Here is a 15896-nt window from a genome sequence, read left to right as displayed (position 1 = left end):
ACTGAAAATCAGATGAACAGAAAATAAAAATATCATTAGGAGCAATTAGTGATTACTTAAACATAGTGCTGCCAACCAGTTTGTAAATAAAACTAGCAGCCTCTGGAAAATTAGATGGAATTAATTGGAGGTAGGGAGGGGGAGAAACATATACTTCTAAAGCTTTAGAGGGTCAGGCAGGCCCTTTTATGTTGACTATCAGTGTTTGGAGCTTTGGTAGGGGAAAACACAGCGCAATAACCTTCCTCCCAACCCTGCTTGAAGAGCAGCCCTCCTCCCCGCCGAGCCGCCCCTCTCGCACACAGGGCTGCTCCAGGTCACAGCCACCGAGCAAGCAAAGGGTGTCACGACTTCTCTCTCCTGCTTTTGCAACATCACATTCTCCCAGCTTTTTCATTCAGTTTGGCCTCTAAAGACGACTTCCCGCTCTTCCACCTCTCCCTCAAGAACAAATTCTCAAAGTCAAATGACAGCAAGAGGACACCCTCTTGTCCTCAGACAGGAAGGTGTCTTTCGCCCTCTCCTCCTCTGCCCCACCGAAAAACTAAGGACAACTGCTTAACTGAAGTGCTTTCAGAAATGTGCTTCCTACATGAAATGCCCTCCTCTAGAAGCGGGCAGCAGCAAAAGTTACACATTTGCTCTCAATCCAGGACCTCAGCATTTGAACTCACCTTGACATGGAAGCATTGACAGTCAGAGCTGTTGGGTAAGGGTGGCGGAAACCCCCTGTCGTGATTGGGTACACTGGCTGACCTTGCCTGGCAAAAAAGAAGGGAAAGAGAGAATGAGAGAAAGAAAAAAGGGTTTTAAAAAAAAAAAAAGAACAACAAAAAACTTCTCTCTGCACAGTAAGCTTTATTCTCATTTGATCAGAACAAAAATCTTGGGGATTGTACAGCAAGGATCAAAGGAAAGAAACACAGAACAATTTGAATGCCATAAATCTGATAGGAATGGCTAATTAAATTTTATAACCTCTGCTTATGTCAATAGAGACCCTCTCCCCAAGCTGAAACTAGGTGTTTTGTTGTAATAATTAAAGGCGAAGTCTCGCTTGCTTTAATGGAGCCATCACACTAATTGAGGGCTACACATCCAAAGGAAAACAATAATGAATGTAAATTTATACCAAAATAAAGTACAGTGAATCAAAGGACTTCAGTTGCGCTTTGGGCCTCTTTCGGTATTTAGATCTCGGTGAGAAAACATTAAATTAACAGAGCTTAATTTGTAGCCTTTTGTCAGATTAACAAGTGTTGACAAGAGTTACCGGGGGAGAGTCCCCAAGAAGTATTGTGGGTAACCAATAGACAATCACACCTCATTACAATAATTAAAAAATACAGCAACATGCAAAACAGCATCCTCATGAAAGACACACAACTTTTCCTGATTGAGGTTTGTCTGTGCTGGCTAGTTCTTTTCATCTGTCCTTCAAATATATCATCTGACTGGGCAGGATGCTTTCTGGGGGGTTACTACGCTGAAAACATCCAGGCCAGTTGAGGACAGATGGGTTGGGAAGTTGATTGTGAAGCACGAGTGGCAATGAGAGGGGGAATAAAAGCTTTGGGTCACTTCTGCAAAGTTGGCCATGCTACTGTCCTAGAGCAAAAAGAAAGCGTGATGGTATCATCCCTCAAAAATAATCACTAAGGTTAGAGAAGTCCACCACGGGTGTTGGCTTGTTATAAACCAGTAATGGTGATGGAGTCTTGCCGTGGCCACACGTGGCAACATTTGCATGGTTTGGCAGCCATGACATGGGGCTCAAGGAGGACAAACCTACGTGTGCACACCAAGATGTAAAGCTCTGAGACGCAGATGTGCAACAAGGCACAGGTTGATGGCAACACGGAATTTCTTCCCTCCGCTCTCATGTTACTGTGCAAACTTGAGCTAAGCAGTTGCAGCAGAGGAGCAGGAGAAGGCTGTACTGCAGCTAGGCCCTTCAAGTTCAGAAGACGAAAAGGAGCTGACATGCAGTCTACTAGTGTTCAGGGTGTCCTACGTAAAAAGTAAATCACCAGAAATGAGGAGGAATTTAAGATTTCAGGGAGCGATGCTCTGGTTTTCTCTTCTGCAGGAAGGTGATGGACATGCAACATGCCTCACCCTCAGGGTGGGAGAGCGTCTACCCAAACAAGTCATACCACCGCCCCGCAAAGTGGCCAGAAGCAGGTTGCTGTGGCCAAGGTCCCAGCTCCGACTCTCCTGCATCCACCCTTCCGTGCCTGAGAAAGGCCCCCAAAACCTTTGACGACAAACCCTCTCCCTGCCCAAGACCTGGGTGCACATGGGGACCCTGCTCTGCCCTGCTCTCCTATGGGGTGTAAACTCCACTTTCCTTACAGAGGGCAAACTTGCAAAGAAGGATTTCGGCACAGCTGGCCAAAAAACCTCGAGCAGGAACAAACTATTTCTAGCTTTGAGCAATTAATTTCTAAAGAAATACAATTTCCCCAAAAATTGAAGAGGCCTGTTATGTGAGAAAAGTAATCAGTCTTGATTTACAATGCAGAGAACTGTTGTATCCGGTAATGCTATTTTATAAGTATTTAAATCAAATATACTGTACAAAATACCTAGGTAGTGCTTAAGTGCATTATAAAACAATTGCAGAGGTGGCAACATAAGAAAATAAAAACAAGGACTCAGTTACTGGGGGGAACCTCGTACCCAATAAGGTTCTGCAAGTGGGATACAAGGAGCTGAAAAGAAAACAAAACCTCAAACTAACTTTCCACGGCTTTTTTCTTAGCCAGCTTTAAAGTAAACTAATTCCTCTTTCTTGTTTGCAAGAAAATTCCATTCCTCAGATGCCAACTGCCCAGTCACGTCTCAACCGGGAATGCTGCTCACTGGCCGATGTAAAGCTCTACTGTTTCACAAGAAAAACGAAAACAGTTTCAACGGGGAAGGCCAATGAAACTTAAAATTGCACATTTATAGTGAGGATGGCCCTGTTAAAAAAGAAGTTCATTAGAACCACCCTGAGCTGCCAGAAAACCAGATTTCAGAAAACCCCATGTGGTGCAGTGAAAGGGCATTAACAAGAAAAGGACATTTTTGCAAAAGGGTTTAAAAATTCCAGCTTCACAAGTCATCAGCTCGTCGAGACGACATGTAAAGCTATGCCCAGTTGCTCAAGTTTAAGACCACATGACCTGGCATAAGTTTTGATTAATCTTCATGAGGTGGGTAAATTCATAACCACCCAATGAAGTGGCAGTTGGCAAACAGACTTATCTCAACGCACACACACATGCGCAGCCACACACACACGGTTTTTAACATAAATTATACACATTAAAAAAGAAAAAGGAAATTAAAAAAATGGAACTCCTTACTGTGGTACTAACCATCCTAGCGGATGGGGGATTTGTCCTACAGTGCCTGGTGATAACGGATAATAAGGAGATATATCTGGAGGATGTGGAGGCCTTGGAATTCCTATGGAACAAGAACATAAAGCAGTGTTAGTATTGAGACATGAAAATAAAAAAAAAAAAACCACACATAAGGAAAAGGCACATACGTTTCTGAATTGCTATCTATTAGTTTTTATTATAATACTCATGGCTTCACTTCGGGTTTCCAAAGGCTGTTTCACAGTCTTATTTTGTAAAGTGAGCCTCTTGGCATCTTGTTAAATGAGATTCAACTAGAAAAACTGATGGGATTTGCTCCCTCAGACACTTATCCAAATAGAGATAATTATTTTGTTGTTTAGGATGAGAATTTAGGAGTCTCAGCTTTAGTTTTGGTGTGACACTGTGTTAGGTGCTGTCTTAAACACTCAACAGAAAGACAGTCCCTGTATCAACTTCACTTTGACTGTGTACTCAATAACATGGCCTTACTCCAAAGTAACCTCCAAAATCAGCTACGAAGTCATTATAATTGCAAATGATGTTTGCTTTCGAGCAAACCTAGGAAACCTTTCCAAAACCTAGGGGTGGAGGGGAGAAGCCCTGGAGGCACTTGCAAAAACAGAGGGGCAGATGCCGAAGGTGTGAGGGGGAGGACAGAGTCCATCTGTCCCTCTGAAACTGGTGCAGCTCCTACTCGGACAGCAGAAACCAGCTCCAGTCACAAGGCTTAAATCTTAACACTCCTGACTTTCAGAGTGAGTAGGAATTACTCAGAGGAGCAAGGGTTACAAGTCTGGGTCTTTCAATTAACAAGCCAGAGCACAATTACACAGCAGAAACAATATTAAAACAGAGCGCATTAAAAGGAAGGGGTACTGTATTCATGGTTAAAAAATATTTTTTTAAGTCGCTCAGGAAGCTTTTAATCTCTAAATTAAATCTCCTTGTGTGACATTTTCATGCAGACATTGCTTTTTCTCCATTACAAAACCCAAACAGATTAACTGGGCTTTAACCATCCGGCGAGCTATTTGCACACTTGAAAGAATGTTCACAGAAGAAAAGTAAACAGTCTACAGACGTTAATCATATGTTTTACGATAACCATTTAAAAGCTATTCCCTGTACTACCATTATTTAAATGAGAGGTTGACTATGCCATTCACTTGCAATACCCAGGGATGGCGAGATGGATTCCTTTTAAGCCATGCAAAGTTAGCATTAAGCACAATTAAAAGAGGGCCCCAATTGAAGCAGAGCAAGTGAAAAACAGCTAAGCATGGCCTCATTGAAGGGCTGGACTTTAGATAAATTATCTGCATACACTAGGGTTGACACAGGGCGACTCCTTTGCCGTGAATTCAGTTTCTGATGTCCTTTCCAATTAACTTTGTGGGATTTGGATTAACAAAACCAAAAATCACTGTCACTAGGAGCTTAACGCAGCTCGAAGAAAGAAGATTGACACTGTTTCGCTTCTCTGGGCCCTCAGGTTAAAGAGGGACTCTTAAAGAAGTTAGAATAACATGTAAATTCTACTCTGTAACACCAATAAATCTGGTCAGGGTTTTACACGGTGCTCTATATTCAAGAAGACTGCCCTTCAGACTGAACTGAGAGGTGGGTAGACTTACATTGGGGAAAAGAGTTGCGAGTCTAGAGCTGGAGATAAGTAGTTACAGTGGATGAAAATTCAACATTATAGGAGAAAAATGGTTGAACTCCTGACACAGAAACAATGGGATTTGGGGAATTAAAAGAGATTCATTTTGAAACCGGTCATGACCCACCACCTTTAAAATTCCAGCTGCAATTTTGTAAGTGCAGATCACAGAACGTACATGTTTAACTCTCTGGGTCGTGCATGCAAACCAAGCACTTGGTGGATCGGACTGCTAGATGGGGTATCAGGCTTGCAAAGAAACACACCCGCGAACGACCTCACACACGCAACTCCGGTGTCACCCTGCAGAAGCTTTATGAAAATTCACCCAGTAGGTTTCCTTCTGAAACATAATTGGCTTAAAAAAAAAAACACCCTAATTTGTCCATGTTCTTGCATGTGTTTGACATCTTACAAGCCCCTTTGGTGCTCCAGCATGGGAAATCCTTCCTCCCACATTCTTCCCCCCTAACATGCAAAACAATAAGATCCATCCACCCCCTCCGAAAAAGAAAACCAAAATTACTTGCCACCTACCTGTTTTGGGATCTACGTCGGCTGGTAAGTGTGGAGGAGGGTTTCCCGGTGTGAAGTGCTCATTGCTGTACGTGATAAGCGGCGTAAGAGGGTGTACATGGTGTGGGTGCTGCACAACTGGCACTTTGTTAGACTGTCAAGAGAAAAAGGTCGATGGTGTTAGAGGAGCGCCAGGTACTCCCTACTGCAGCACCAGGAACAACACAGGAATCTGAGGACCCAGGATTCCAACACGGTCCTCGGACTTTTCCAGATCCGTTCTTGGCGTCACCCTTGCCGTTTTCCCACCCTCTTGCTTAAAACCCACTCACACACTTTCCCTGCTCTTGAGTTTCTTTAATCTTTTTGACCTGTCGCGCTCCTGCAAGAGCAATTCTTTAACATTTTTCCTTTTTATTTTATCATCTTGTGTTTCACCTCGAAGATCCAGGCAGACTCCTCGGCGAGGGGCTGACAGAGTCCCCCATTTAATTAGCACGAGACCCAAATGCTCATTGACCTGCAGGTCTTTTCCTTTCCCCTTCCTGTCCTCACTTCAGTTCTGCATTTTACTGCTCATTGCAAATACTCCAGATAAAATGCCTTTGTAGTGCTAGAGTATTCCCTTCATCAGCAAGCATTAAGCTGACAAGTGATCACCTGCATATTTTATATATATATATATTTTAGAAGAGCTGATTAATTATCAATTCATCAGAGAACACTAATAAATGGAAACTGGATACTAATGAATTAGGCTACTAAAATATTCAGCTATATAAATAATGGCAAAAAATCCAGATAGAGCCATTGAAATTAACACTCTTGTGGGGGGAATAATCACACAGATATGAGGTTTTCCCTGTCACATTCCTAGCTCTGGGGAAAAAAAAAAGATCTTTTTCTTAGCAACAATAAAAAAAAAGAGTGAATGAATGAAAGGAAAAGGCAGGCTGAACTGTAACTTACCCTTACAAGATCACAAAGGAAAAATTAAGCTGAAACAAGCGAACTGCTGGACCATTTACTGCGAGTAATCCAATTGCAAAAAACCCTATTCCCCACAGAGGATTTTCACTAAAATCCTACAACAGGGACATTTAACCAGATTAGGTACCAGCAAAGATAAAGAGGCTGGTATTAGATGATGAATGGATTAGAGTCAGGTTTCATTTTAGAATGTGTCTTCATTTCCTTTTATTACTTTAAGTAAGGAACAACTTGCATTAACATCAAGTAAAAGGAATCACATTAAAATAAAGTGGTGATACCACGGCGGCCCCCGACAGCGCCGCTGCCGACCAGGGTCTGCCAGCGCTCCCCTGCTGCCCTCCTGCCCGGGGACCGCTCGGACCCCACCACTCGCTCCCTGCGCCCCCAAACACACCCGCCCTCGCCACATCGCTGCAGACAAGTTATTATCTGATCTCGGCTCGAACGCTGCCAAGCTTCCCTTAAAAGCATTTAAAAAATAATTCAGTTATTCTTTGAGAATGAGCTTGTAGATTGGGGGAAGGAAGAGGGAAGAGAGACTGAGAGGTAGGAGGAAAAGAAACATCAGTCTTCTCCCAAACAAACAAGAAGTCCCTCCATCGTGCTTTGGTCAAGACACAGCAGAGCTTCACCTTCGCCTCTTCCAGCTTCCCCCACCCCAGCTCCTTAATTCAAAAAGCCGATGAGATGCTCTAACCCAGGGCTCCCCCAGCCCCAGCCATATGAAAGTATTTGACTCACCCCTTTGATAACGTGCAAAAAAATGCATGCATCCAAGAGAAGAAAGCCAAAGAGCAGTGCTTATGCTTCCCACAACTTCTACTGCATTTATTTCTCTTTGCAGTCCTTCTACAGACCAATTTCCCTCTAACACCATGCTCATGGTGCAGGAGAGTCCCATGTCAAGCGGCCACCGCACAGCACAGAGGGTGGTCATGACAGCCAACACTATGAATCACAGCACGGTGTGTTGGCTGGGCTGTATGTCAGGTCTTCTGCCTGCTGTACAACCAAGGACAACTTTTGGCCACATGGATCCATAATGGTTTCACATCAGAGGAGCTATGGGGATTCAGCTCCTTAATTCAAAAAGCTGAGGAGATGCTCTAACCCAAAATCTGTTCTCTTCCAAGTGAACTAACCTAAGCAGCCCATAAGTAACCAAAAGGTTTTGCGAGGGCTTCACGTAACAAATCATATTACACACCATGCAAGCTATCATGTCCTCAACAACACATGACATTATATGCCAAATGACCACGTGATCTGGTTCACAAAACAACAACCATTCCCAATAAGAGAGATTTTTGCTGGCCAAGAATTGAGTGAACTCTTGCTGTTAGGTGGCCCTCGGTGTGGCTGTAGCTCTGTGCTCTCCCAGCGCTACCTTCACATCATGGCAAAAAAACCCTCACCCAGATCCTGACAGTCATTGAGGGCTGTCTGCCAGGGAGAGCTTATTTTCACAGAAACTGGAACTGATTAGTAAAAAAAAAAAAAGAAAGCAAGTGACAGAATAACATTAGAAGGTCAGACTTAAGCTGACAAACAAGAAAAAACATGTGACAGGAAAGCTAGACTTAAATGACTGTATCACCAAAGCCAGATATACCATAGGGGGTTACATGTAAACTGTGGGAAACTACCACCTACTGCTTTGATACACCAAGACCCCCTGCAATATCTCCACAAAACAGCACAAGTGCTGAATTATTGTGTATTTTACTTAATACCTTCCAGAGAAAAATAAAAAACAAAAAGGAAAACAAGCAAGAGTCTGAGCCTTAGTCTGCAAACTTATCCCCAGGTAAGTAATTTTTATTTGGGTGACTGCCCTGCAGTCAAAGAGACAATTCAGATGAAGACATTGGATGTAAGGATAGGATACTTTTTAGCCATTCTGATGATGCTGGGGCAGAGGTGTGGGAAGAAAGCACCACGGGGAAAAGGGGAAACTGTCATCTACATGCTCAAAAATACGCTCTGCAGGACAGAGAAGCATGATTCACCATCCCTGCAAATCAGTCTGCATCTGTATCACTGCCCCGGGCTTGGTTTGCATGCAGTTTTGCACTGTTTATCACACACTGGGAAAAGGGACTGCAACTCTGCTCAGGATAGCATGCACAATTCACAAGCCAAACTAATCATAATCATTTAGCATAATATGCTAAATAAGCTGGTCTTTAAAAGCAGCATTCCTGAAGTTAACTAAGCTTCCTCGGAAAACAGAAAAAAGAAAGGACTAGCTGGAAAAGAACAGGAGATTAATCCCGCACATGCATCTTCCTTTGAAGCCAATGGGAGCTCTGCCTGAGTAACAAGTGTGGTCCTAACCCCATCCACTGGCAGTGAAAGGTAAACCACAGCAGCCATCAATAGGAGACACCTATTAGACGACCTCAGCCACCCCGCCCTGCAAAAGGCCCTTCTCCAAGATACATCTGCCTGTACTTTATCAAGGGTACTTTTAAGCTAAAAGCCATTGTGAGATGCAGGAATCTCTCTTGCAAGTTGAAGAACTCCATGTATGGTTATGTCAGGCACGGAAAGGATCGCGGCACTGGTACACAGAGATAAGCATCAGGGCATGTGGTAATAGGACGGGAACAAGTGGAGATTTTGGGAGACAAATCCCAGCATCTACAAAGTACCAAGTCATCTGCTGATAAATGGCTCCTCTCCACCGAAAGCTGGGGTCTCCTATGCTGGGTTAGAGGCCATGGTAAAGAATTGCAAAAAAAAAACCCCGTAAGTTTGCTTTTCTTGATAACCCCTGCCTGAAGCAAACCAGAGGAAATTGTCCCCATAGGGACACAGCTACTAAATCTCTCTATATGAATTTGAAATGCTTCTGGGAGTGCTTAAACACGGATGATTTTAAACAATAACGGAGCTCTGGAATGAAGGAGAAAAAAAAAAACAAACACCCCCCATAACCCAAACAAACAAACAACCCCCCCAAAAAAACCCCAAAACAACACAGAAAATGTTGGACTGATAAATGTTTGAGAGGGCAACTGAGATCCATTTAGCCTAAATTCCAATAGGTGCCTTTAGGGAACAAAAGAAATATCTGAACTTCAGATTTAAACTGCAGGGGATTGTGTGTATAAATTGCTGTGTATTAGTCTTTGTTGCATGGTAAGGACATTTCATTAACAGGATGAAAGATGCTTCTGTGCGTTTACAGCCCAATTTAATACACCCCACTGATGAATACTCCCCATTTATTGAAGAAGTTAATACATGCTGCATAAATCAATAGTTCCTAAGTCTCTGAAAGCAACACAAGACTTGCACAAGATGAAACATTGTATTGTTGAGCACACAAAGTGAAACCAACCTTTAAATAGGAGGAGTTTGTTACTGCAATTTCTGTTTGCAAATTCATAGCTTGTTTGGCTGTGGTAATAAAAACTCGAAGTCAGAGAAAAACATGCCAGAGAGGCCGGAGGAATCGCCCTTGCTGGGATAAGGTGGTGTTAGCAAAACCAGGTCTGCAAAAAACGCCACCCAGGCTGAAAAGAAGCCATCATTCCACTGCAGCATCGCAGCGGCTGAACCCTTCAGCCTCAGCAAGGTGGCTGCCGGGAGACTCCGCTCGATGAGGATGCTCCTGCCCCAAACCCTGCCTGTCCCAGGCACGGCCGCAGCCGGGAGGGACCCCCTTCCCCAGCCCAGGGTGACCTTTGAAGTGTTGTACCTAAAGCCTCCTGTGCTGCTGGCCAGGCTGGGACGGGCTGTTGCCCGCCGGGCACCCCCGACACCCCGCGATGGGGAATGTGGCATCAGGGGCACTAATCAGGCCCTTGCACCCCAGACCCCCCTCCCTTTCCTCCACTATAACGGAGGAGGAATGAGAGTTCACCATTCACCTTAAAACCTATTAATCAACAGACACTGAAAACAAACGGAGCCAGAGCTCTGCCCGCCTTTTCGCCATGTCCTCTTCTTCCCCGTTCCCCCATTGCTTTCCCTTTCTGCTGAAGAAAGATGGGCCCTGAAAGTGCCTTTATGAGCTTAATACAATAAAACAAAAGCAGCACAGAAGAGGGTTTGTCAGCCTTTTCCCTTCCTCCAGGGTGGATGCAGAAGGCCGACAGTGGTCTTGAATTAGCAGGCCCTCCTGGAGTTGTTCCCTGGGATAAGTAAAGGGTACCATTCAATACCAGTTTGCTTTAAAAAATAGGTTTATAACTTGTCTCCCTGTATTTTCCAGATGGTGCCATTGCAGTTATGCTGACTATGGCCACTGAAATGCTAACAGATGTTCCTGAGCTGCTCTGCAGCTCCAAAGATGCTCGTAAGAGGAGAGTTTCTTTTTTTCTCAAGGCTGATCTCTCCTTGGTTCTGCCTAGGAACAACACATACTCCCCCAAATCAAGAAAGCTAAGTTGCAAGAAAACGCAAATCTCAAAATATTGCTGCAAATATTGGAACATTCTTCTGTTTCCAGCTGAGGTCACCAATACCTGGAGCAGAGCACCCACCAGTAACACCACTCTGGCCCTGGGGATCACCCACATCAGCGGCTGCTCTGGGTGGCACCCCAAACTTCAGCAAGGAAACCGCAAACCATTCAGGTGAACTGAAAAGCTAAAACCAACCAAACCCACCAGCTGTGTGTAACTCAGTCCTCATCACCTTCCCAAGCATAGAAATTCAATGCCAGTGATGAAGCACTTCCTGAAAAAAATAAAGTATTTCATTTTACCTGGCTCTGTTTAGTTAACAGGGTCACAGTTGGGTTTTTTTAAGGATGCCTTCACACCTGACTAAGCATTTTCTCCTCAAAACTACTTCCCCTTGCTCCATTATGGCTGATACAGTGGCCCGAGCCCTTTCACAGTTTTATGTAGCTGATTTCTGCCTAAGGTCCTGCCCTAAGCTAACTGCCCATTGTAGCAGGAGACAAGGCCTCTATTGATAATCACTATTCGCCCTGCTAAAAAAAGGCTCATTTTCTTCTTTCACATAAATGATGACAGGAGCACTGACAACCATGTGCTGGGACAATGCTCCTCCCTCCCCAACAGAGCTTGACAAAAAAACCCCAACCACTCACTGCCCTCCCATTAATATAAAAAAAGAGGGGGGGGGGGGGGGGGAGGAAGGACACACGGGATGGGGGGGATACGGTGACACATATTTGCATGCTTCTGCTTCTACCCCCTCCCTCCCTGACCACTTCCCAGGCCAGTGAGTGCCTACCTGTTCCTGCAAGGCTTTCCAAAAAGCCCCCTGTGCTCTACCAGTAACTTCTCAGACAAAACAACAAAATCAGCTTCCTGGCTTCAAGTGTCCAGCAATTCATTCAAGAAAATAATAGTTTTCTTCCCCCCGTTCCCCTTTAACTGTGATGAAGTGCCCCCCGCATGCTGGAGCACTAAGCCACCGTGCTTGACATTTTCAGCATCCTTCCTGTAAGGGAACCAAGGTACCAAGGGGAGGGGGTGGGGAAGCGAGGGTTTAAGATGTTCAGGAAATTTCCACTTAATTTCGCCAAAAGGCAATTATGTGAAATGATCTGGTGACAATTAGCATACGCCAAATCCTCTAGCGTAAAACGGAAAGAACTGGGGTTTCACTGCCTAATTACTGCCTGTTAGCTCTTGTGCAGGAGAATTAAAAACACTAGTAGTAAAACATTAGTATTAACTGTGCTAACATTTCATTTTCAAAGCTGTTGGGGATTGTAATCTTACTGCTACGGTATTTGGGGTGGGTTTTGGCCTTTTTTTTTTCTTTTTTTTTTTTTTTTTAGAAGTGGGGAAAAAAAAAGAAACTTGAGAGTTTTAAATACAAGTGAAGTTCAGCATCCTTGGACCACGAGGTGTTACTCTAATGTCAGGTCAGACCCAGACAAGCACCTGCTTAGACACAGCTGTATATTTTGAGATCCTTCAGCATTACCTGGATGCCAGTTACATTTTTCCTCACTCATTCTCTTATGCTTTATTGCTAAAGAGAAAGCACTCTGCTGCATCTGCTCTGCCACATCTTGGCAACAAATCTGGACACCAGAATTACCACAGTCTATAGGCCAGAAAGTGGCCTGCACGTACCCAGTCAAGCCTTACATTGTATCTCAAAAATCAGAGATTATTTGATCAACAGAGGGATTTCCCTGTACGATGAGGACAGGGTAGTGCTCAGACTCCCCCAAGTTTCAGGCAGGAGGGTGCCCAGATCTATTTCTCCCATTGCAAAAGGAGAGGCACAGTTTCTTCGCCAACCTGACAAACACTCGCTTTCTTTGTGTACTTGAGTTAATTACTAGACAGATATTATCTCTTTAGAGCAGGCAAGCTTTCCTTCATGTCTAGCAAGGCAAAAAGCAGAAAGACTTGGCACACATCAGGCTAAAACCAAAATCATAGTTCTCTTACATAGGACTTGCACAAGGTGTGCAGGATGCACCACCGCGAAGCAAAAAGAGGGGTGAAACCTGAGCAAGTCTTCAGGAAACAATCCTAACATTAAAATGGTCCTCAACATTAACGGGGATGGAGAAGAGAGAGATACAGAGCAATAACGCAAGCACAAAAATTCAGAAAAGATGGGAAGAAGGGAGAAGTGAACGCAAGCAAAAGGGTGCTTGTAATTGCCCTGACAGGCCTCATTTGTTACGTGCTTTGTTTGAATACCAAGTAATACAATTTTATTTACTGCCTAGCATTGTCTGAAATGGCACATTAGAAACAGCTTTAATTCTTGCATGTGAATCGCATATTTCAGCACTAGCCAGATATATACCGTAGGAGAAACAGCTCCACTGATTTTGTTAGGGTATCTGTGACTTACGTCTACAGTAAGAACTTGAATGTGAGGCTGTTAAAAAACTGCAAGAAATGAAAAAAATTAGTGTGCCACTTGTATACCCACTTGTATTTGGTCATTTCAGTAATAAGAGCATTAATAAAAACTAACATGCATATACATGCCTTCAGATACAATGCCAGGTTTTCAGCACAGCTTTTTAAAATGCAGTATTCGCAAATTATAGCGGCCTGTGCTCAATAACAATACACAAAGTATCTAGCAAATGTACACTAAATAGCTTAACAAATAACAAAGCTCTAAAAAACGTTTTCATTTTTTTTAACGTGCTAAAAACATTAAACACCACCCCAAAACAACTGAGTGATGAAATTAAGCAAGTCCAGATCAATTACTTCTTGAATAAATTCCACAAAGCTTCCCTAAAAATGTTATGTTAAATGTACATAAGAACTGAAACACCTTGCAAATATTTTGGTAGAAAAGAAACAATCTGTCAGGCCTTTTGCCCGAAGTCCCAGTACAAAGCATTCGTCTAAAGGTAAAATGCTCACGAGATCTCATCACCAGCCACGTAAAACCTGTGTCTACAATAACATGCAGTGAAAAAAGCAGCATCTAACCTGTCTTTTCAGATTAATTCATTTTAGATGAATGTTACAAAATTTTATCCCTTGTTATATACAAGGAAAGGTAAGTAAATCGACTAAGCTGCTCAGGCAAAGGTATCACAGGGTACTGAAGTGATAGGAATCTTCCTCCTGGATCGAGTCCCTCTCTGAGCAAGCTTGGTAGAGTTAGAAAAGAAAACAGCAGACAACTCCCACCAAACCTTCTGTGAAAACAAGATGCTTTCTAAAATTATTAAATACATTTCTATTTTCTGTGTATAATTATGGGTAATGTACCGAATTGGTTGAGGAGTAGGTTCACTTTCTGTAATAGATATATTAATAGGAGAGAAAAGTCTCATGGACTTCTGCTAACGAACACAGAACCACTGTGTCAAAACATGTTATCTCACATTTATCAACATTCAGTATTGTTTTTCATATTCCTTTAGCACTTGGCGAAATCATTTTCATGTATTGTCGCTAAAGTCTTCATCTTTCACATTACAGCTGAGCTTTCTGAAAAATTCAGAAAATTCAACTGAGTGTTAACCAAACACAGGATCAAAAGCACCCAATTAAAAACTACTAAATACTATTTTTAATTATTTAAAAAAAAAAATAAAAAAGCTCGTTTTGTGTATGACAAGAGTTTAACCATTCCATCACCAAACCCCCTTAACTGTAACATATGTGCCCTGCTACAAACCAACTTTTTCTCCTTAGAAAAACCAAAACCAAACCAAACCAAAAAAACAACAAACATTTTTACCTTCATGGTTTCAGAGTTAAGGAAATACCGTACTGAACTGAAGAAAGCTTTGAAGTGACCCCCTCCGCCCCAAAGGAGAAAAAGAACAGAAAAGCTAGTGATGTCATGGTCACCGTGTGAATGTGTGACTGCGGATGTAACGCGCAGCGAACACAGGCGCACACTCTTCTCCCTCGCTGCTAACCATTGTTCAGCATCCAGAAACCAGCCCCTGAAACCTGCTGTACACCGGGCTCTGAAACACCACCCCCCCAAACACACCCCGATCCCACCCTGGATGCACGAGCAAAAAGATTTCTTTCTCCCCCCCCCCACCCCACCCCAACCCCTCCTCTCTCTTCCCCCTTTCCATAAACCAAACCCCAAAATCAGGCGGAGGGAAGGGCAAAGAGGAGGAGTGCAACAACTCTGCCCCGCCGCACCATTGTGTCGCGACAAAACGGCGCTCTGCCGCTCGGCTCCTCGCCACCACTGGAAAATTAAAGTGTCATCGAAAAGTCACGCTTCCCCCCACTAAAAAAGACGATTACCGTCAAATAAATAAATAAAAACAACGTCGCTAACAAAGGTCACAGCTGGAGATGCGTGCTTGATTTCTTTCCCACAGCCCTCCCCTTCACCCCCCCCCCCCCCCCCTTTTTTTATTCCACACAGGAGGAAAGGAAAGGAGAGAGGCGGGGGGGGGGGGGGGGGGAGAGGGAGAGAAGTCACATCAGAAGTTCAATGGTCAAGACGGAAAGCAAAGCGCGCATGCAGAAAGTGCTACTCACCCAGCAATTCAAATTGAGATGCCAGCAGCCGAACTGCTGGAAGAGAGAGAACCCAGAGGCAAGCGCTCCTCCTTTACCACTCAAATCTTCCATTCCCACTAAAATTGCATCCCTCGGGTACATAACAGCTTTGTCTTTCCTTCTCTTAACCTCAAAAACTTTTTTCTTTACTGTCTAGATGCCAATTGTACTGGCTTTGTATTATTTTCCTTGCAGCTTTTCTCTCTCTCTTTTTCTTTTCCCCACTCCCCTCCTTCACTTAAAGTACTGGAAAAGCTGTCTTAAAAGATCAAGATGTCTCCAGTTTTTTGGCCTGGTGTTTTCTGAATGCTCAAAATCCACTGTCATGTTGGCTGTGAGATCTTATTTCTAAATTGTCGGCTGCCGTTATCAAAATTTAGAGAAGCCTCC

At 43.6% G+C, this 15896-nt stretch overlaps 1 protein-coding gene across 21 annotated transcripts in view; it reads right to left on the bottom strand.

The window, feature by feature from the left end:
- The window catches only part of TCF7L2 (transcription factor 7 like 2), a 178336-nt gene that overhangs the window by 22156 nt on the left and 140284 nt on the right, over nucleotides 1-15896 (bottom strand). For 15 of the 21 annotated variants that reach the window (XM_071812150.1, XM_065843176.2, XM_065843171.2 and 12 more), the window contains 3 exons: nucleotides 5578-5710; nucleotides 3354-3456; nucleotides 675-761 (listed from right to left, as the gene is read on the bottom strand). In XM_071812150.1, coding sequence (XP_071668251.1) covers nucleotides 675-761; nucleotides 3354-3456; nucleotides 5578-5710 — 323 coding nt within the window. Of the gene's footprint in view, nucleotides 1-674; nucleotides 762-3353; nucleotides 3457-5577; nucleotides 5711-15485 lie in introns of all 21 variants that reach the window. The other 6 variants (XM_071812151.1, XM_071812148.1, XM_071812149.1 and 3 more) reach the window with 2 other exon arrangements.

Source organism: Patagioenas fasciata, chromosome 8, assembly GCF_037038585.1.
Source record: "Patagioenas fasciata isolate bPatFas1 chromosome 8, bPatFas1.hap1, whole genome shotgun sequence".
Taxonomy (NCBI): Eukaryota; Metazoa; Chordata; class Aves; order Columbiformes; family Columbidae; genus Patagioenas; species Patagioenas fasciata.
This window is presented reverse-complemented; position numbering and strand designations above follow the sequence as displayed.